Source organism: Eumetopias jubatus, unplaced genomic scaffold (genome assembly GCF_037043125.1).
Source record: "Eumetopias jubatus isolate StellerSeaLion01/CBP00866 unplaced genomic scaffold, mEumJub1_p1.0 scaffold_15, whole genome shotgun sequence".
Taxonomy (NCBI): domain Eukaryota; kingdom Metazoa; phylum Chordata; class Mammalia; order Carnivora; family Otariidae; genus Eumetopias; species Eumetopias jubatus.
The window spans coordinates 92412953-92435526 of record NW_028274821.1 but is presented as its reverse complement, the minus strand read 5'-3'; the positions used below and the strand labels follow the sequence as shown (position 1 = coordinate 92435526).

Genomic DNA, 22574 nt, shown 5'->3' with positions numbered 1-22574 from the left:
CCCGCTCACTGCAGGCCTGGGGCCACCCACCAGGGCAAGGCTGCTGGGGTCAGGGGTCGCTCTTTCCCCTCCCCAGCTCTGAGCTGATGGGCCTTGGGCTGGGTCCACAGCTCCCAGAACAGAGCATGGAGCGACTCCTGGGGCCTTGTTCTGCCTTGCACACACCCCTCCCCAGCGGGCTCTGCAGCCCCCCACCCATGGGGGACTGCTCTCTTCCTGTACCCCACCCCATTCCACTCTGGGGAGACCCCCAGCACCGGCAGCCCCTCACTGGAACCTGACGGCCACACGATGGGGCACAGGGTGGGGGCCCGGTCCCGTTTCCCCTTTCAGACCCTTGGCATTCATCTCAGTTCCCGCTGGAGCCTACAGCACTTACTAAAATAGCCACCTGCCTCATCGATGCCCCGCCAGGGCCTCCTGCCGCCTCACGAGGCTCCTCTCTTCCGCACCCACCACGCCCTTCCTCCTGAGCCCACAGCAGACCCCCTCCATCACCCACGGCCAGAACTGGGGTTGAAGACTCTGGCTGGCCACGCGCAAGAGCAGGTCCTCGGCCTCGCCAGCCTCACACTGCCATGGAGGCAGGGGCAAACCCCGTGACACGCACTAGCTTCACCTGGATGCCCCGTCCCCGAGGCCTCACGGCCGCAGGACCCCCAACAAAGAGTAGGCAGTGCCAGCCACCCCGCTGGCCTGAGCGCATCCCGCACCAGGGAAGCTCTGCTGGCCTGGATGCTGTGCTGCCCACGGCAGGCCAGGTGTTGGTGAGCAGGCTCTGGGACGAGCTGGGGACGCCCCTGGGCCCAGTGCAGACGGAGCCCCCAGACCAGGAAAAGACATGGGGCCGTTTGCGCACTTGGCCCAGCCCAGACCCCCAGGCAACCACTTCTGGGCAGGGTCAAGTGGGGTGGATTTGGGTGTTGACGGCGCTCCCTGGCTGTGTGGGGGGTTCGAGCAGGCAGCGCTCGGCAGAGCGGCAGGCCTTCCCCAACAACAGCAGAAGTCGGAGAACCTCGCTTGTTCCGGCAACCATGACTTCGCGGTTGTGGTTTTGGGGCAGGGGGTGGGGCATGCCCCCCTTTGAACTCCACCCACACTCCCGTGAATATGGGGAACCCCAGGTTTCCAAGACAAGCTGCTGAAGCCCAGAAGCTGCACTCACTCCAGGAAGGAGCTATGGGGGTGCGGGGGTGGTGGCAGCATTCAGGGTAGACTGAGGCCTACCCGGGAAGGGCAGCCAGAGGAGAGGCCGAGCATGGGGCAGGGGGGCAGAAGCGGGGGGCTCAAACTGTGGCAAAACTCACTGTGGCCCAAATGACTGATGGACACATGGACAGACGGGCGGCCGACCACAGGACAGTAATGACTATCTGTGACACACCGGGTTTGCTGCCCCCCTCCCAGGCCCAACTTTTGCCCTGACCTCCTCATCAGCTTCAAGGGGCCTAGAGCCCCTTTTCACACACAACCTGGGTTCAACCAGCACCCACTAAGTGCCAGGAACCAGGCTGTGTGCAGAGAATGACAGAAAACAGGACAGACGTGGTCCCGAAAACCCCTCTCACTCCCCAGTACCGCCCCACCCCTGCCCCCAGACAGGTGAACGGTACCAAGGGGCCGGCGCCCCAGAGGTTTAAAGAGTGTCACTGCCATGCCCAGGCTCCTGCTGTGCACGAGCCCTCAGGGTGTCTGGGACAGGTGGCAGGCCCAAGACCAGCAGGGAGCCTCGTGGGCCTGAGGGTCAGCAGGTGCCTGCCTCTGTCACGGTCCCCAGGGGGCAGGTGCAGGCTCAGTCTTCATGTGCCCTCTCGCTCCCTGCACGGCACTGTGCTGCCAGCAAGAACGGGGGTGGGGTGGCTACGCTAAAAATAACCCGGCCAGGCCCAGGAAGGCAGCCGAGCCTCCCCCATGCCAGCACCTCAGGCCCCCTGCCTGCTTGCTCTGGGGCCCAGATGCCATGACGGGCACGGGAGCTCTGCACTGATGCCCGAGCCCCCAGCCACCAAGGGCTGACAAGCTCACTCTGGAAAAGCCAGCAAGATCCTCCACCAAGGCCAGCTCTAGAGGCCCAGCCAGGAGGGCAGGGGGCTGGCTCCAGCTCAGTGGTATCCCAGTCCTCCTGCACCAGGAGCAAGGGGGGCTGCCCCACAGGTGGCGTGGCAGCAGGGGGCTTGGGAGCCCATGGGATGTGGCTGACACAATTGGATGTGTGGCTCTGGGCAGGGACGCCTGCACTTCAAGTCCCAGCCTCCCCAGCAGGCTATCCTGAGGCTCCGTGGAGATGGTGCCCCAAAGCCCTCCACCCGGGGGCCCACCTCCACCAGGGGAAGAATGGCTGAACCCAGACTTGGACTCGCACCAGTAACGGACCTCTGCTAATTTCAGGAAGGACAACCCCAGAGAGAGGAAGGGCCTGCTAGGATTCAGGCAGGTCTCCCGGCCACCCAGCAAGAAATCCACTGGGAACCGCACGGAGCTGGGGGAGGGGAGGCCCAGCTGGGCCCCGGGGCCCCTTCACAACGTAGGGGTCTCTGGAAGAGCTCAGGACAACTCTGCCGGGGTGTGGACAAGAGGCGCCCAGGAGAAGGTGGACTGGGCCTCCAGGATCCCCACCGCCAAGAACTGGACCAAGCCAGGCCCTGCCAGGCACCAGCTGCTTCCCGATTCAGAGACAACCCCGAAAGCCAGACTCTTCCAAACACAGGACTGTGGAAAAGACCACCCAGCCTGAGGAGGGTGCATCTGCACAGAGTCTGGACACATTCCCCCTGGGATCTGAAACCACCTGGCATGGGCTGAGCAGAGGCCAGGAGGGAAGGGCCGAGAAGGGGCAGGGGCTCCAGGGAGGTGGGTTTAAACCTGAGACACATAGAGCACCCCCCCCTTACACAGCCAGGCCACAGGAGCGGAGAGCCACCAGATAGGAGGGGCCCCAATGGGGTAGATGACCAGCTGCAGGGAACCTGGCTGATAACCTCTGAGAGTCAAGGGCTGGGGAGTCAACCAGAGTTGGGCTCAAACTCAGGCTTAAGCCGCCTCTCTGAGGCTCTGGTTCCCAGAGATAAAGGTTGGAAATGACGGCACCTGCCCCCCAGGGTCCACAGGAGGGGCCCCGCCTCTGCACTTACCTGGGGGCTGCTGGTGCCAAAGCCCAGGGTCGGCGTGGTGGGCACGGACATGGAGTGGGGGCCCATGGGGGAGCTGATGACCGAGAAGGGTGGGCCCATGCCATTGATGGGGGAGCTCAGGGTGCTGATGGGCGAGTGCAGCTGTCCAGGGGAGCCGAGCGAGGAGCCGATGCCAGGCCCCAGAGAGGGGTGCAGTGAGGGGGCGGCCATGGAGCCACGCCCCGTGGGGGAGCTGAGGGGCGAGGAGTTCACCTGGCTGGAGAAGTCTGCAAGACAAGAACCCAGAGCAGGGCGGTCAGGAACCCACGCTGCCCGGCCTGCTGCCCCGGGCACAGAGACCACAGCCAGGCCAGGCCCCGGAGCCCCCACGGCGACCCTAACGGCTCATGCCACAAAGTCCCACCAACATGAGGCCAGAGCGCAGGGAGCACCCCCCACAAGACAGCACCCCCGACACCCAGCGGCCCAGCAGCGGGGCTCAGGCTGGGCCGGAGGAGGAAGATGCAGGACCGGCAGGCCGACAGCAGGCTCTCCAATGCCCGTCCGGGCAGGGAGGCCAGACAGCCGCCTGTCCACCTGGAACGCCTGCTTACCACGAGCTGCCAGTCCCTCTGCCTGTGTGCTCAAGGGGCGGGGGTAAAGGTGTGGGAGTTACAGGAGAAACCACGCGGCCGATGTTTTCCGAGTGCCCACCATGTCCTCGGGGTAGACTCGGGCACGGAGCTGAGAGCTGCGTGGCCGGTACTCTTACTGCCCCATTGTACAGACAGGGAACCGAGGCCCTGTGTTCCTACAGCTGCCCGGGGCACAGCACATCTGCCACCAGGAGGCTGACCCTCTCTCTGAGTTCTGTGGCCTCAACCCAACAGACCACCCTGCCCAAGCCTGCTCAGGTGCCCCAGCGGCCACAGCCCTCCAACCTGTGAGACCCCAGAGAGATGACCGCTTCCGAGTGGGCCTTGTGGACAGGGCCGGGGTGCATGCCAGCCCACAGAGGCTGTGGGGAGAGGCCGGGACCTCCCACACACAAGCTTTCATCTCGGCGATTTCAAAAGCCCCAATGAGAACTAATGAGGCCTCCCCACCCCACCCTGAGGGCTCAGCAGGAAGAAGCCTCCCCAGGAGGAAGGCTCTCAGGTGGTGAATCCGCTGCCCACGGGCGGGTGGAACACACCAGCGGGAACCAGAGGAGCCCAGAGGCCGCAGAGCGCCACCCCCCACCAGGCAGAATGCCCTGGGCAAGCCCGGGCCCCTCCTTGGGCCTCAGCCTTCCCATCTGCAAACTGTTCTCTCCCACAGGGGACTGGCCTCTGACCGCAGACACCCCAGATCAGGGGGCCCACCCCGGCTGCACCTAGGGACCACTTGCCTCCCTGAACCTTGGAGCGGCTGTGTTCAGAAGGCCCCCCTGAGTCTCGGGGGACAGACACCATCACGCAGGGGACACCACTACCAAGCAGCCCAGTCAGGACTCCGCACACATGACTCTGGCCAAAACCCTGTCCCAAGGATTTAGGAACATGTCCCTGGAGATGCTGGGGGTGGCCAGCCCGGAGGGTGGGGGTGGTCCTGGCGGGAATACAGGAGGCTCTGCCACCCTGCCAGATGCCCTACCCTGGGAGTTTTTACCCGCTTTGCCCTTGCAGCCCCCGGCCCACTGGGCACTTCCTCCTTCTCCCCGCTCCGTGGGACCAGGGCCACAGGAAGCCGGCCTGGAAGCCCACACACAGTCCAGCCAGGGGTGGCTGAGCCTGCCTGCACCCTGACTCCACTGGCAAGCAGCCTCATCCGATTCATCTAAACTCTAGCCATTACCAAAATTGGGGATCAACCATTTCACTGAACTTGGAAATGAACCCAAGAGGAATTCCAGCAACACCGGAGGGCAGCAGCGCCTGTTGGCAAGGGTAGGTACTGCAGATCCGCCCTGTTAGTCATGAAGTGCCCTGAACACCGTGTGCCCAGAGGTCCGTAGCCCCTTAACTTCCCCAGGAAGCCTCGGGGGAGCAGCGGGGCTGACAAGAGAGGACAGGCAGGGAGAGCTGTCCAAGCACAGCAGACCCAGGCCCGGCTGCAGGTCCTTGGTCCATGGAGTGCCTATGGACCTGTTCACTCATCGGAGACAGACAGGGAGACTGAGGCATAGAGCGCCGGTGTGAGACTCGCCCAAAGGCATGAGCGCAGAAATCTCAGCTGCCCTGCACCAGGCAAGCAGGGACCCATCGTGGCCTGCCTCTCCAGCCCGCAGCCAGCCCTGCACGAGGGCCTGGCACCGGTTCCACCCCTGCCCAAGCCTGGGCTTTCTGATCTGCAGGAGCCAGCCACAGCCTGGACCAGGGCTGCCCCCTCCACATGGTCAGAGAAGCGCCTCTCCGACTTTGGGGTGGAAGCAAAGGGGCAGCAAGATGGACTGTGCGAGAAAGCTTCAGCAGACACGTCTGCAGGAGAGCACAGAGATGGGGTGGGGGGTTGGCGACAGTCAGGGGCATCCGGGGCTCCCAGGCCCTGGAGGGTGTCTCTGCACCCCCGCACACCTTTCTTCCCAGAAATGGGAAGGAGACCAGAAAGCCAAGGCCAAGCCAAGAAGGCGCTCCTAGACTCCAGCCCCGCCCCGGTAGTCCTGGGGTGCAGGCGGCCCTGAATCAGAGCAGGGCACTGCAGGCTTCTCAGGGGCTGCTCGCCTCAAGGGGAAGGTGCAGTTGGCAGCCACAGCTGCTGGGAGGGGCCCCGGCTGCCGCCACAGCTCACAGCTGCAGGGGCCGGTGCCCACTCTGCTCCACGGGGGCCCTGAGCCTCCCCTTGTTTGTGTGTTTGCTGCTCCCCCCAGGAAGGGGAGGGAGAGGCAGGAGAAAGCTTGGCCGGAAGGAAGGAAGGAGGGAGGGAGGAGGCCTGTTTGACTGCCAGCTGCCAGGCTGCACCCCAAAGTTCCCAGCCCCCCAAGGCACTGCCTGCACCCAGCCCAACTGTGAGAACCAGGAGGAGGGGGCGACAACGGGGAAGGAGCACCCACCCTCAGCCTCTGCAGCAGCCCCACCCCCACCCGGCTGAGGGGCGCATGCTCAAGTATCCAGCGACTGCTCCAAACTGGTGTGAGCCCCCTGGGGCTGCTGAGTCCAGAGGGGGTGGCCACACACACACCCCCCCCACAGTGCGTGCCTCCTTGGGACCCCTGCTATCCCCAGGCCCCCACTCTGGGTGCTTCCTGTTTACACAGAACATCTACAGCAGACACTTTCCCGGAGCCTGGGTGACAATGGCCTGGGTGTGTTTTCTGGAGTCTTATGGAGAGAGACACTCTGGCCAGGAAGGGAACATTAGAAAGAAAAGGCAAAAAAAATGCCCAAACATCCTCCGCCTGCGGAGGCCCTGCCCGCCCCCGCTCCACGTGCGTGCAGGCTTGCTGTTGCCAAGCCATTTATCTGCCCCCACCCACTGATAAGCAGAGGCAGTGATCAGGCCTTATTCTTTTTTAAAAGTCATACTTTGGACCTGCTGGGGCCTTGTCACGGGCTGGTCACCACACACTTATCTGATCCTTGCTCAGTGGGGCTGGCGGGGCGGGGCTGCAGGATGGCAGGCTCCCCGCCCAAGGGGCGCAGAGGGGCTTGTGAGGGAGGGGGCAAAGCCCGAACGGGGAACCTCACACGCTCAGCACTCCAGCACCCCACGTCCCTTACGCAGCGCATGCACACATGAACGCACACACACATGCATGAACACGTGCATGCACGCACACGCACACACCCTTTTGGGACTACGAGCCATCAGTGAGACCTGGGAAGGAGGCCGTGGCCCAGGAGCTCATAGGGACCTCCAAGAAGAGACAGGCCCCTGTCCAGAGGGGAGGCCCAGCAGCTCCAGCACAGGCAAAGAGACCTAGAAGAACTGCCAGATTCAGTCCAGGAAGGCTACATGGAAGAAGTGGTGGACAGATCTCTCTTTTGGCACAAAAAGCACTTCAGGCCACAAAACTGCCTCTAAAATGCCAATACCTGGAGGCCAGCATCAGCCACGGAGCAGAGATGGGATGCCCTGGGATCTCAGCCCCAGTACCTCCCTGAGCCCCAGAGCCTGAGGGTGAAGAGCTACATTTGGTGAAGTTTAAAAGTAAAGAACGCACTCCTAATGCAGGGGCTGCTTCTTGGGGTGGTGAGCTCCCTGTCGCCACTGCATACAAGCAGAAACTACATCCACCACTCAGGAATGGCTGAGCAGGTGGCCCCTGAGGTCCCTGTGAGAGAAGGAAGGACTCTCTCCACCGCTCTCCAAAATTCCTGAGCTACATGGGCTCCCTCTGGAATGGGGTTTTGGAGGGACCCCACAGCAGGAAGCTGGGAAACCCCCACCAACTCCTTTCCGGTCCCCACATGGCAGACAGGGGCAGGTGGCAGGAAATGCCAGCCCAACTGCGGTGGGGTGGGGGTGCACCCCCAGACTCCACCCCCTCCTGGGCAGCTCAGGGCTCCTCCAAGGCCCTACTTTGCAGGACCAACTGGGGCAGGGTCCCAGCAGGCCACAGGCTGGGGTCACACGTCCAGTGGGAAAGACGAGGACACTGGGCGAGCCAAGCAGGAAGCTCAGAGGTGGGGAGGGAAGGGAGGTCCAGCTGAAGGAGCGTGGGGAGGGGTCCCATGGGCTGGCGTAGGCTAGACGCTTCAAGGGGGGGGCAGGAAGGACTGCGTGGGGGCAGGAGAGGAGGTGTCCAGGAGGAAGAGGGGCACGAAGGGTAAGGAAGAACCCCATACGAACAAAACTAGGTTCTGAGCACAAGCTCCCCCCGCCCCTGCAATTCTGTGCCCCTGCCTGGGACACCCCCCCCCCGGAACCGAAACCCCATGTCAAGGAGCTGGCAGGCCTCAGGAGCTTCCTGGGACACCCACCTTCAGCCCCCACCTTCCGGAAGGACTGCTTCCCCTGTCGCCGCCGCTGGGGGAGGGAGAAGTGGCCGCCTGGCAGGGACTGTGGTGGGGACCACAGCGCGTCTGGGTTTGGGGGAAGCTGAGGGTGGCTGGAACAGAAGGAGGGGGAGACAGGAAGCTTCCACTGGCCCCACAGGGTGAGAGGCCTTCAGGAGCTGGGGCTGGGCAGGCACAGGGGGAGGTGCCAGCCCTGTAAGAGCAGACTCCTGCCTGCCCCCAGGGCCAATGGGCCCAGAACCGCCTGGCCTGTCTCCCCTTCTGTAAACTGAATGCACCCAAGGCAAGAGGCTACCGTGTTGGCCCCTGGGCCCTGCACCTGCTCTCCACCCTGCAAAGGGTGGGCTGAGACCCAGGGGCCTGCCACCTCCAACCCCAGGGAGCACAGCCCCCCCACGGCCTCCCTGCCCAGTGTCAGCTGATGGCTCAGGTGGCTGGGGCTGAAATTTCAGCTCCTCTGGGGTCACCCTGCCCTCTCCCAAACCAATGGTCCCATCCCCAAATCTCAGCCCCGGCTGAGGAGGACACAGTTCAGCTGGGCCTTCCCAGGGGGTCAAGAGAAGCCCTGGCCTGCTCCTGCCCCGCCCCAAGCACCGGGGGCCTCGAAGCAGGGTGGGTGGGGAGCGCACCAGGCAGGCAGCCTTAGGAACCCACCCTCTGCCAGGCTCAACAAGCCCACGGGCCCCCAGGGGCCAGAACTCGGGACCTGCACAGCTCTACACAGAGCCCACGGTGGCCCAGATCCACCCAGACCCCAGAGGAGAGAGAGGGAGAGAGAGGGAGAGAGGGGCCCAGTGAGCCAAGACATGCATTCCTTCACCTGCCCCCACCTGTGCACAGGAAGTGGCTCCAAGGGCTTTTGGTCCTGGGCGCCCAGCAGGGACTTCACCCCCCACAGGTCCCATGGAGACCACCGGCTAGCCTCCCCAAAATACTGCTTCCTGGCCCTGCCCCACCTGGCCCTCTGCAACAGACAGGGATACCCAGGGGCCCGGGAGCAAAGGGGTGAGGAGGGGGCAGGTAGGGTGGGCACTAAAGGCCAAGGGACAGGCAAGACACTCTGCTAGGCAAGGGACAGACACCATGACCCTCCCACAAGGCCCTGTGGGGGCCCTGAATGACCAGAGACTGTGGATCTAGCAGGCAGGGGCTCCACCCAAAACTCAGGAAGGGTCTGGGGCTTCCCTGGAAGCCTCAGGCGTCCATGCCTTGGAGCGACCCCAGGTGGGCTGGGCCAGCTCAGGCCCCTGGACTCTGGTCTGTCCACTATCTCTGTGAGCTCAGGGCCCTTGGGAACCAGCTGCGCAGGAGACGTCAAGGACTCAGAAATGCCAAACCCACCTCTGTGGTCACTAACCCCCACCCAGATCAGGGAAACCAGGCGCTCGGCTCCTGTTCCCCACCCCAGAAGCAGCCACGCCGCCGGGTTCTTGCTCCTGGAACTCATGGCTCAGCCCTCTGCCTGACCTTGTCCCACCCCCCGGAGCCATCCTGGCCCCCCGATACGTGATCAGGGACTGGCTCAGAGTGCGAGCATGGGAAACAAGGGGAAGTGAAGAGCTACAGGTTGAAGGCCGGGGGGGCCTGGGCCCTGACACAGGAGGGTACGCAGCATGAAGCATGACGGGTCAGGCGCCTGGACCCGCCCCACCGCCCGGGGAAATGGATACAAAGGCAGGGACGGGACTGGCAACCCAGATCTATGGGGCCGGTCAGGCCCCTCCCCTAGAGGCCCCTATGGCCTCCCAGGGTGTGAGAGCAGGAACAGTAACACAAGTAACCTCTGGGTCCCAGCCAGGAGACAGCAACCTAAAGCTCTCAGTCCTGACCTCCTTCAAACTCCCCAGGGCAGAGGAAACACCCCTTGCAATGCCCCTCATGGACACGGGCCCCATCAAGGCCCAAAGGATCTAACAGGGGAAACCACTCTCCATAACAAAGCTCAGGGTAGGACAACATTTGTGCTGTTATCCAGCAAGCACTCAATGACAAATATATCTATACCATCAGTAGCACCATCATCATGACCACCATCATCGCTACCACCATCATCACCACCACCACCATCACCACAATCATCACTGCCATCATCACCGCCATCATCGCCATCATCACCACCATCACCATTATCACCACCATCATCGCCACCACCATCATCACTACCATCATCACCGCCATCATCATCACCACCATCATCGCCATCATCACCACCATCACCATTATCACCACCATCATCGCCACCACCATCATCACTACCATCATCATCGCCATCATCACCGCCATCATCGCCATCATCATCAGCATCACCACCATCACCATCATCATCACCACCACCACCACCACCATCATCACCACCACCACCACCGTCACCCTCACTACCTGAGCAAACCCCTGCCCTGCCCCACTGCACACACGAAAGTCTAAAGCCCAAAGAGACTGAAGCTAAATGGGTTTTGCCACAAGTAGTGAAAGGGACCGTGTTTCGGGGTGCTGGTCATACTCAGCAGGACGGGGCCGGTGAGGTGCCGGGGAAGAACAGCAGGGGTGCAGCCATCCTCACCCAGCCAACTCGTACAGAAGGGGTACTGCAGGTAGGCCCCGTGGCAGCAGGGACAGCCGGAGTCCAGCCACTGTGGGGGAAGTGGGGAGCACAGACAGAAGGGGGTAGCCAGGAGAGGGTCCCTATGAGCAACCAGCCAGCTCCCGGGCCTGGAACGTGCTCAGAAAAGATCTGGGGAGTGAGAGCACTGATGCCCGGGGGCATGAGGGCCAGGGTCTTTGCTGGAGGCTGCCCTCTGTTCCCCTGGTCCCCGTGGCCACAGCCCCCACACCAGGCCCAGCTACAGAGTCAACCAAATGCATTGCACCCTGCCCCTCAACTCCTGCGGCAGGCGCTGTCATCACGCAGCGGGCTGGCAGCACTCTGACGGAGGCCTGTGGTGGGCACTCTCTGGGGTACCTGGGGGCTGAGCTGCGCGCTCAACCTGGGGGAGCACTATTCAAACCATCACAGCGCAGAGGAGGAATGCGAGGCGCAGGGCAGCACGCGCCCCCTAAGTCTTCACAGCTCAGGGACACACACGAGGAGAGGGGCACAGTGGGGGCACGTGGCACACCTTGGCCTGGCACCCAGATGGTGGGGCCGGACTCCCCCCAGAGCCCTGCATCTCTGGCCTACCCCATCCTCACCAGGCCACCCTGGGCGCCTGGGTCTGCGGGGAGAAGATCCCACAGGCTGCTCACGGCTTCGGGGTAATGGCTAACGTGGCCTCTAGCACAGACACCTCCCTCCTGGCTCCAACCTGCACACCACACGGACGCCCCCAAACACTGGCTCAGGAAATGCCAACTCCCCACCTACCCTTCCCTTCCCTCTTCCCTGTGACTGCAGGGTCTCCCAGAGCTCCGGGCAGGGCCAGTTTTTCTAGAAGTTACGTGACCACAGGCAGGGTGGGCACCCAGGGAGAACCAGCAGGCAGGCCTGGCCCCAGAGGCCTAGGGCTGTAGAGAGGCAATGGTCAGGACTGGTGGTGTTGGGTCAGTGGCTGTAGGGTGGGAGTCCCATCCCGAGTGCTCCACTGGGTTCCTGTTCTGGGTGCTATTTCTCCATCCATCCAACAGGCAGAAACCTCAAAGGATGCCAGCCCCAGAGTGCAAGCCACGGAGCCAGCCCCTAGGGCCCCTACATCTTGAGACGAGTCCTTTTAGGAGAGCTCCAGGGCATCTGATTTTACCAAGAGGTACGCATAGCCTTCATCCTTCCACCCCAGAGACGGTTTGTGGGGGTGGGGGGGAGGGTAACAGGGCTTCAGGCGGCCTCGCTGATGGGGCTCATCACCCATCCCAGGACCCCGAGGTGAGGACAGGCCGGCCAACACTGAGGACAGCGTCAGGACAGCGCCGTGACTGGCAGGACCCGGCTCGGGCCCCAACCAACATCGCTGTGTTCCCTGCCCGGAAAGAGACCAAGGGGTCCCGGAGAGTCCCCAGAGCTGGTTTCCAGCCCTATGGCCGGAAAGCCCTCAGCAGGCTGGCTGGGGTACCCCTGTGTCCCTGGGCACAACAGGCAGACCGCCCCGTGCTGCTGTCCGACAGCCGGGCCACACCTCCTGCTCGGGGGTCGAACGTGGGCTGACGGCCGGAGAGGCCAAGAAATCCCCAGACCTGCTGGGAGCCCGGGGGAGGGGGGAGGCACCGGCACAGAAAGGGGGTGACCAAAGGAACACAGAGGAGCTGGCAGCCGGCCATGACTGACCTGCAGGAATACTGTCACCACCCAGGCCACTGCACAATGGAGCTCCCCGCACCCTCGGGCCTGCCACACGCACCACGGGAGCTCTGAAGCCTCCCTGAAGATAGACGCCCCATATCGCACACACGGAGCCTAGGCAGGGCCTGCAGAGCACACCCACCCCACACCAAGAGGCACCCCAGGAGCTCTCGGGGCACCCCTCTGCCCATCCTGAAGGCAGGGAGAGGGCTCGGGGGGTGAGGCTCTTCCCAAGCCTGAGCGAGAGCCGACCAGGACCCTCCACCCTCACGAAGACCCCCTGTGGCCAGTGGCGTGGCCGGGCACCAAGCTGCAGGTGCCACAGGACCCGGTGGCCGGCAGCGATGCCCACCGTGGGGACGGAGAGCCGGGAGCAGGAAGCGCGCTCACGTCTCCAAGGCCAGGCAGGGGCTCCCGCGTGCCGTGGCCTCCCCTCCAGGCTGTCCCCTCAACTGTCCCCAGCCCCTGCGGGGAGCTGCCCAGACAGCGGAGGAAGGTGGGTGGGAAGGGGGAATTCCTGATGAGAGCCCGCCCGCAGCATGGCACGAGGCGGGAGGGGCCCCCGAGCCCCCTGGCTGCCAGAGCCAGTTTCTCTTCAACAGGAAAAGAGATGATCCTTGTTTCATTTTGAGCTGTGTTGCCCCGGCTGGCTCGGAGGCCCTGCTCTGTCGTGGAACACCTGTGCTCTCTACCCACTCCAGCTGTTTTCTAATTTTCATTTGCATCCCTGCTGGCTTCTGAGACACACTTGCCCAGATGCCCAGGACCCAGCCTGCCCGCGCCCCTCTCAGCTGCAGTGGAGGGTAGGGGCCTCCGGGCAGGCGGCCAGCAAGTCAGAGCTTTCTGGGATGGTTCGGGATTGGGGATGCTCCGGGTGAAACTCCTCCGGGCCCGGGGTGCACGGGTCTCACCTGGGGGCGACCCCCAAGGACCTCTCTGCTGACGGAGCACCCACCTTTTCCGGACGGGGGCATGAATGCTCAAAGCCCGCAGGACATGGTTGCCCGGGGCCACACAGCAGGCAGGGCTGGGCCAAGCCAGGAGTCCCTGGAGAACAGGGCGTCTACTCGGTTCCCGAGGGGTCCGTGGAGGGCTTCCCAAGACCCCCACCGCCACGTGCTGTGAGCCCTGGCCACACAGCATCCTCCCCTTGGCAGAGGCTCACCCACGCCGTACTGACTCAGCCGGCAGCCCCAGGCTGGTGCCAGTCGTGTGCGGGGGCCCAGCTGGCTGAGTGGTGCAGCCGGGAGACGGGGCCTCACCCGTGAGACAGACCGAGAACAGGACGTCTGCCTGCCGGAGCGGGGCTTCCCCATGTCAGCTGCTGGGGGTGGGGGCCTCCACGGGCACTCACCTGGACGGCACAGCCTCCCAGACCCCCCTCTCCACCCACCGGGCCCTACCAAACCCAGAGCAGCCTCTACACAGTTCACCCTCGGCTCGGCACCCCCGCCCCATCCCGGCGAAAACCCTGCCAGCTCTTCATGGCTCTGGGTGAGAAACCGCCCTGCGGGGCCCCCTCTGGGCCTGCACGGGCTGACATGTGAACCCTTCACTGCCACATCCCTGGCTGCACAGGCTCGGTCTGTGATGCCGATGGGCTGGGCTGGATCCCAAGCTGAGATCCAACTGCCCACCCAGCCACCCACTAGGGACCTGCCTTGTGCCAGGCTCTACCCTCAACTTCCTCCCCCTGGGCCACCAGGCAGCACAGGGAGAGGGGAGACAGAGGCCCAGAGGGGGCCGTGCCAGCACAGGGCCAGGCCCGGCTGAGCCTAGGACTTCTGCCCTGTCCTCACTAACATCAAACCATGTTGCCAGGACGCCGACTGCTGACATCCCTGGGGGGTAGGGATGTGGCCATGGAGGGAGACAGGCGGCCTCCATCCCCTGTAGCCCCCTGCCCCAAGAACCCAGGACAGGACTGCAGGGAGCACCCACGCTTGCACCCAGCCCACAGGGTCTCCAGGCAGAACGGGGGATGGATGGATGGATGGACGGACAGACGGCCCAAGAGAGCCTCTCTCTGGGCTCTGGATGATCACGGCCTCCATCAGCACCACACTGCCCCCCCTCCCCCGCGAAGGCCCCAGCAGCCCCCTTGGTACAGAGGAGAGCCGCAAGTAGCCACGCTCAGATCTGGGTGCCTCCGCGTGCCCTGACGGTGGCCATCCCTGCTGCTGATCACTCGGCAGGACTGGCCATGGCCCACTGTCACTGTCAGCCCCTGCCATGGCTCCCCACTATACACCCCCCAAACTCCAACACCCCTGGCCCATTGTGGAGGCCCGAGCGAGGCTCCCTGGCGCCCCAGCACTCCTGCCTCCTCCACGCTGGCCGAGTGGGGCCGGGGCCTCTGCCCTTGCCGTCCCTGCCCCCAGGCCCCTTCCTGGCCCTCTCTAGCTCACCAAGGTCCACCTCCCTGAGTCTCACGAGCAACCCCCAGAGCAACCCCCAGAGTCGATGTGGGGGAGGGGATCTGGGGAAAGTATGTTTCCACTGTTCGGTACTGTCCTTGCCCTAGCTTCTGAGAACTACAAATAACATGCAGTTTTGAATGCCCGGGGTGGGGGGGTAGGGGTGTGGAGGGCAACAGGCCTGAGGGCCAGCCACCACAGGACCAGGCAGGCGAACAACGTGTGTGCCCAGTGGCAGGGCCATGCTGAGAGGCCCAGGCGACCGGACCCCTGCTCTGAGGAGCTGGAGCTCAGTGAGGCCCAGCCTTGGGGGAGGGGGCAGCCAGCGGGTAAGGCCACGTGCAGAGGCCTGGGGGAGGCCAGCCCAACAGACAGCAGTGTCTGGCTCTCACTCCATCCAGAGAGTGGGGACAGCCCCTCAACATCTGAGATAGAAAAGCAGAGGCCCAGAAACGTGCCTTCCGAGACTTTAGACCCACCCCAAGTCCCAAAACCCACACACCGTCCACGGAGCTGTAGCCCTGCCAGGTGGGGAAAAAGGGCCTGAATCCCCCCACCAAAGAACACACAGCTTGCCAGATGCCTGGGGAGCCCTCACCACCTCGCCCCAAGGGCACCCAGCTGTGTAACCGGGAACCACCTCTCTCCACCGGAGGCCTCCAGCACAACACCCTCTCCTACCCAGATGCCAGAAGACCACAGGTCCAGGTGCAGAAAGACCCCAGAAGCAAGTACTAAGCCTGCTGTGCTCAGAACAGAGGCCACAGACTCCGGGGCTACGAGCTTCACGCACCTGACTCACAGAAGCCAGCCCTGCTCACAGCCTACTGACTCAACACCACACACAAGGCTAGCATGCCACCTGGGATGACTTCCCAGGGGACGAAGAACCAGAAAGAGCTAAACGTGGTTGCGGGGGACAAGTAGGGGACAGTGGCAGAAGTCTAAAATTCAGACAAAACGCCCAGCAGCCAGGTCCACGTTGCAGGCAGACCCTGCATTCATCTGCAAGTGGCCAGAGCAACGTGCCCACGCCATCCGCAGGGAAGACAGTCAGCATGCCCTGCAGGACACTCAGAAACCCTGGCCCAGTCACCAAATGCCCATGATGACTGCCTGCCACACGCAACCACATTACTCCACTCACACATCTCACAGACCCCCGCCACTTCCAGCAGAGAGCCACCCAGCAAGATGGAACGGGTTCCCCATCCTCTGTTCAGGAGCCCAGAAAGGGGCCTCACAGCTCCGGACATTTTCTGTATAAAAGTCATTTTATATGATTTTAAACATCTGTCATGACAAGAGATAACCTGACCTGGTAAGCTTTCTATCTGCGTCCATTTTACAGATAAGAAGCCAGAGCCAAGAACTGAAGGGGCTTGTCTGGGGTCAAGCCTGGAGGCAGACAAGAGACACAGACGCCGTTCTTACCCTCAAGGAACAGCTGCCAGAGGGACGTGAACCCCAACCCCCACTGATACCTCAAAGCAGGAAAGACCGAGCCCCTGGTTCCAAGACACATGCCAGAAGGTTCTTTGCTGTAGGAGGACAAGGCCTACCTCGAGAGGGCCTTCACAGTCACTCAGCCAGGATGGCCCAGCACAGAGAGCAAAGCTGGGCACAGAGATGCCCAGAGTGGGCTCTGGGTCACCAGCATGCCAGGGCTGGCCCCAGGACAGGGGTGCAGGGCGAGCACGCGCCGGGCTCATACTTCAGTTCCTGACACCACAGAGCAGAGGAAAGGCTTGCCAAGGGAATGTTAGGGGCAAGCGGCCCCCAGTCAGGATAGCAAGGTGCCCAGCTGTGCGTTCCAGGACCAGAACCCTATGGTTCCCTGCACTGTCCACATAGCACACAACAGGCCAGGCCATGGCTCCTGACACAGAGTCGCAAGCAGGAGCCTGAGACATTAAGGGTCAAACATCCACCAATTGCCAGAGAAGTTTAAAAGGCCCGCTAGAGCGAGGTAGTCCAAGCTCCACCCCAGCTGGCCAGGTCTGTTTGAGTCCTCCCCTGAGCGTCTGTGGCCCTGGGGAAGCCACTGCACACCTGGGCCTCAGTTTCCCCCAAACCTGGGCACAGAAGACCGCGTGCCCCCAGGGACATCTATGAAGGCAAGTCAGCCACCTACACTGGCCCTGGCACGGGCAAGCGCTGACCACATGGGCAGCCTTGCTCTACGATCAAAGTGCCAGGGGCCGGGACAGACGGGGGTGCGCCCCCCATCAGCACGAGGGGTTACTCCCGCCTGTCTCTGCTCAGCAGAGCAGGCACCAGCTGCCCCCCACCCCCTGCCCACAGCCCCGCTCCAGTTAGACTAGTCCCACGGTCCCCATCTCAGGTTTGCCCGTGTGAAAGGGGAGTGAGCCAGACCCCGAGAGGCCCTCCCCAGAGCTGGCCGCCCACCCCATCCCACCCCAGAGTCTGGTGCCCACACACCCAGGCCAGGCTGCCCCCAGACCCGCCAATCCCAGCCCTCACCTGCCAGCCACCTGTGGTCCCCTGCCCGCCAGGCCAGGCCCCCTCCCGAAAGAGAGGCCAGGAGGTGCAGCCTCATGGCGAGTGTGGGTGACAGGTCCCACCATGGGGGCGGCCCCATCAGCCCCCGGCCCGCTGGCTCGGGGTCCCACAGCCTCCGACGATGCAGCGCGGCGGCACACGAGCAGCAGGGGACCGGGCGGGGAAGGAGGTGCAGGAGGACCGGTGTCTCAGTGGGGCGGCCGCCAGCGTCGGCAGCAAGTGGTGCTCACGCTGGCCCAGCGGGCGAGTTCCCCTTTCCCAGGGCCCGCCCGGCCCACCACCCTCACCCAGACACCTGTGACCACAGGCAGCTCCCATTGGCTGAAACCAGCACTTCTTGGAAGAGGACAGGGACCCCGGCCTTGTTTCCTCAATCTGACACACAACGGTCCAGGCCTGCAGCTGGTGCAGCAGATGGGCACACTGCCCGGCCGGGGCCTGGGACAGAGGAACAGGGCAAGCAGACCTGAGTTCAGGCCACGCCCCTGCCAGCCAGCAGCCGGGCTGCAGGCAGCTCAGGTGACCTGGCCAGCCCCTTTCCCCCGCTACACGCTGCTGTGCAGACGGGGCACACCCCTCACACGCTGCCAGCCAGCACGCCCTCCGGCTAGGGCGCCTTCGTCAAGACACGCGGCGCTCGCGATGCTGTGTCCTCTCTCGTCCCTAGCAGCAGGCACAGCACGGAGCCCTGGAAGGCAAGGGTCCCTCAGGAGGAGGGGGCAGAAAGGTGCAGGCTCAAAGACCGAGAGTCCCAGAGAGGACAGACAGAGGGAGGCCGGGGTGAAGCCTGACTGCGGGAGGAGCCCCACAGCCAGGGAAGCAGGGCCTCAGCGTCTCAGGGGAGAGGGTCTTCAGGAAGCAGGAGGGAAGGAAGCTTCACGGCCCCAGCCGCTCTTCAGCCACACAACGGGTCATTCTTCTAGGACACAGAATGCCTTTTGTGGCCCATCAGCCACCGGCCCCAGGCGGGCGGTGGGAATGCGGGCACGGGGGCCAGAGCGCGCAGCGTTCAGCCCCACCAGTCCCTGCAGGACAAGGAGCCTGAGGCCCGACCAGGTCCCTCCACGCTGGGCTGCACGGCCCAGAACGCCGGGGCCGAGGCTACGCGGGCGGCTCTGAGCAGCACACACCCCTCTATCACAGGCGCTGGGGATGGGCCGCCGAGACGTGGCCAGGGCTGGAGGGCCACGAGGAGTCTCCTGTGGCAGCCCCACGCACAGGCCCACACCATCCGGAAGCCCTCCACGGGCGGCACTTGGTGGCACTGTCAGTTATCCTAGAGACAGGACAGGTGGGCAGCCTCACTTGAGCACATGGAAACCCCGGGCACCCGCCGTTCCTCCCTCAAGACTCTTACAGATGCACCGAAGTCCTCCAGCCCAGGCCCGGCCAGCCCCCTGCCCCCGGGCCACTCGCGCGCACCCCACACCTGTCCACCCTACCGCCCACGCCGCCCTCCACCTGAACCCCAGCCGCTGCGGGACTGCGGCAGTCCCTTCCCTCTGCCCACGGAGGTCCACGCTCACGGGAAGCCCGCTGAATTACTGACTCCTGGCCTCCCCCCGCAACCGGCTCTCCTGGTGCTCATGTCCCCACAGCCTGTCACATCCCCTGACTCAATCCTGTCATCGGGGACCCACGCCACATCTCAACCCCCTCTGCACCCAGCCAGAAGGGGCAGGCACCCCACGAACATCTGCCCAATCTGGGGTTGCAGGATCATGAGGAAAGGCCCAGGAGTCACACTGCGGAGTGGAGGGGCCAGGGACTCCCAGGTCCGGGGTGAGAGACGGCACTTCCTGCATCTTTATTTGGTTTGGGCTTTATGCCGTAGGCACACGTTGTTTTCATGATAATGACACAGATCGCCCCCAACAGCCTGATTTGAGCAAATCCTCTCCTCCTCCGTGAAGGCCACAATCCCTCATTCACTCCTTCACGCCTCCCAGCGCCTGCCCGTCTGGTTCGGGGCCGGGACCAGACCCGGATAAGCTCACCTGATGGACACGTGGGGCGAGGTCCTGCCTCCAACAGGCACCGCAGCCCAGCCCTTGGGAGGCTTTCCGCCCAAAAGGCAACACACCAGCTCAGCTGTGGCCTGTGGTCAACAGTGCCCCCCAGCTCCTCTTCAGCTGCCTCCCAGGGCAGGGCAGGGAGGTGTGGTCCCTGTGAGACGCCTGGCCCCCATCCCCCTGGGCCAGTTCACTTTTGCAGTGTCTCCTCACCAGAAAGCCAGGGAGGAAAAGGTGCTCAGTGCCACCCCCAGGTCACCCTCAGCGCCACAGGAGACAAGTGGGGTCTAGGACTACAGGACCACCCCCCAGAGCCAACGCAGATTTATTCCTGCCTCTGCCTCTGCAGGACAAGGAGCAAGCCCAGCCAACCAGGCACCAGGCCTGTCCCACCGACTGGTGGCCTCGGGTGGTGCAGCCTGGGCACCAGTCCCCACCACAGCCCACCTGTGTGCTGACCTCCCCCCACCCCGCACATACGCACACGAGCCACATCCATGTCAGTCTCGGGGTCTGAGAGTCCTACCAGCCCAGGGCTGGCCCTGGGCACGGGGGTCTCACCAACAGGCCCTGCCCTGAGCGGACCCATCCAAAGAAACTCAAACACTTAGCAAGTGCCAAGAAAGTGCCAGGCGCTAAGCAGAACGGGAAGCAGCAGTGTGTGTGCCACCTCTGGGTGGGCAGAAACGCGGCGGGGGCGGGGGGCATCACCCAGGGGGTGCTGCACCTGCTCGGCGGGCTGGCTCACACGAATCCCTTTGCAATCGGCCCTGAACGCCATCGTCGGTAGCACGGAAACCGGGAACCCCCACCACTCGGAGCTCCCCCGCCACACCCACCCGGAGCCGCGGGGATGCCCCCTCCCGGCCTCGGCTTCCCCATCTAGAACCAGAGGGGGCTGGCGGGACCAGAAAGGCCCCTCCCCTCCCCCCCCGGCACCCCTGAATCCCGCAGACCTACTGCTCCCTCCAAGTCAGTCCCCTGCCTCTGGTCCGCCCGGCCAGTCCAGCCACGTCCAAGATGGCGGCCCGGAGGCCTGGGGGGCGCGGGAGGCCTTCCGCCCCCTCAGCCCGCTGCCGCCGGCCTCCCTCTCCCGCCCACGGGCCGACCCGCCGCGGCACCCAGCTCCGGTCCCCTGCACCCCCCAACTGCACCCCGGCCTCCCCTCCCAGCCGAGGCGCCGGAGCCCCGTGAGGAGCAAACACACACACCACCCCGACCTCAGCTTCCTTCCTCTCCGCATGCGGCGGCAGCAGGGGGCAACGAGCAGGGCCAGGGGTGGGCAGGAGGCGCCGGCATGGAGGCCAGCCGGCCTCTGCCAGCCTCCCGGGTCCGGGGACAGCCCCCCAACGGCCTCCCCTGAGCAGCCCCCGCTGAGGACCCCCGTGAGCCCGGGGGGCTAACTGGGGGGGGGGGGGGAGGCTGTCCTCCGAGCCCTGACCAAGGCTGTTGAAGACCGATAACCGTGAGCTTGGGAAACCTCAAATTTACCCAGGGGTCTCCGTCCACACTCCCACCAAGGCCAGCCCACCGCACTCTCTCAGAGGGGCCCTGTGGTCACAGGGCGCTCACCTGCCCCCACCCCAGCCTCAGCGTCCAGCCCTGCCCAGCCCCCCAGCCCCCTCCAGTCGGGATGCCCATCCGCCCCTCATAGCCCCAGCTGCCGCCCTCAGAGCAGGCAGTCATTCACTGTAGGTCTTCCTGCCAGGAGCTCCTCCTCCAGGAAGCCCCCCTGCCCCTGCCAGACAGAGCCCCAGCCCCAAAAGCCCCTCTCAGAGCACTCAACCCCAGCCCTGTAGTTGCTAGTCTGAGCCCACCAGCCTGGACTATAGGCTCTGATGGCCAACAGGGTCATCCCTGGACCCCAGCCCCCAGCCCAAGCTAGGCCCTCTTGTCACTGCTCCCAGCCATGTGACCTCTTCAAAGCCTCTGGGCCTCAGACCTGCGCCAGCTGCCCCCGTCTCCCCCAGGCTCCACCAGCCCAGCCCCCGTGTGTCCTTTTTCCATAGTGGTACCCAGATGGCCCCCCGAAGGTCTGGGGCTTTGCCCTGGAAAGCTATGCCCAGGTCACAGCTGGCAAGAGGCTCCGCCGTGCTCACACCCGGGCTCTGACCCTGCCCGCACCAGCCTGAACCACTCCCCACAGCGGGGAGCACCAGCCCCCCGCACCCCCTCCTGGGGCTCTGCTGTCTCTGCAGCCAAGCAGGCATTCAGGAGGAGGTGTGGCTACTGTCTACCTCGGGACATCTGCAGCCCTAAGCCCCCTGATCCTGAGACTGGTGGCCCCCAAGCCCTGCGGAGGCCCTTCCTCTGGCCTCTGGTGAGACTCGGTGGCCAGTTCTATGCCCGCCAGGCACAGGGACAGGAGTGGGCCAGCGCAGGGCTGGCAGCTGTGGGGGCAGGAGCATAGGAGGCTGCATCTTCAGGCCCACCACACTGCCAGACCTGCCCCCTGGCCCTGCAGGGGCCAGACTCTGTGTCCACCTGCCTTCCTGCCTTGCCTCCTCCCTTCCCCATGGGTTTGCTATCAACTTGTAAGGCGGGCACTGAGGCAGCATCTGCTCCTTGGGGAGCACTGACGTGGGGAGGCACCAGCTTCTCACAGCCACCCAGCCTCCCCAGCCCGGTCCACGGGGCTGGGCCCCAATGAGAGAGCCTCCCAGCCCAGGCTGGTAGGAGGCTGGGCCTCTGAGATCCGGCCCATGTCCCAGCTTCTCCGGGAGGCCACAAGCAGGCCCCCACCCACCCCGCTCCCCCTACTCCCTGCTATGAGGCCAGTGGCATGTCCTGGCACGCCACCCCACAGCCAGGCCCCGGCCACCCCCGCTCCTAGGAGCAGCATGACTCATGGGGCTGGAATGCTGCTTGGCCCCCACCGCAGGCGGCCGCCCTAAACACATACACCTGTCCAGACTTGATGCTGGCGGACGTCAGGAGGGCCTGGGAACTGGGTGTCCCCAAGACTGTGGGGCCAGCCAAGCACCATGCCATGGAGGGGCTCCCAGGAGGGACCCAGGAAGGTCATGCTCAGGCAGATGGCTCAGGAAATGCAACCCCTACAGGGCTGGAGCCCCGATCCCAAAGGCCCCAAGGGCCCAGAGGAGCACCTCAGTGAAAGGGCCTCAGAACTCGGATGGGTCCGCTGCCTCCTTGGCTCACACGCCCCAGAGGCCAGCAGGCTGACCAACCAGGGAGGGTCCTGGACCCACCAAATCCAGGTGCAGGGCCGCTGACTCTCCCCATGAGGCAGAGCTTCATCCTGGGGCTGGGCAGGTCAACAGGCCCCAGTCCCTGCACGGGCCTTT

General features: G+C 64.2%; 1 protein-coding gene across 5 annotated transcripts in view; it reads right to left on the bottom strand.

Moving 5' to 3' along the window:
* RXRA (retinoid X receptor alpha) overlaps nt 1–22574 on the bottom strand; it is a 98451-nt gene that overhangs the window by 24421 nt on the left and 51456 nt on the right. For 3 of the 5 annotated variants that reach the window (XM_088018987.1, XM_028093416.2, XM_028093417.2), the window contains exon 2: nt 3132–3397. In XM_088018987.1, coding sequence (XP_087875113.1) covers nt 3132–3397 — 266 coding nt within the window. Of the gene's footprint in view, nt 1–3131; nt 3398–8011; nt 8107–17218; nt 17438–22574 lie in introns of those variants that run through there. The other 2 variants (XM_028093415.2, XM_028093418.2) reach the window with 2 other exon arrangements.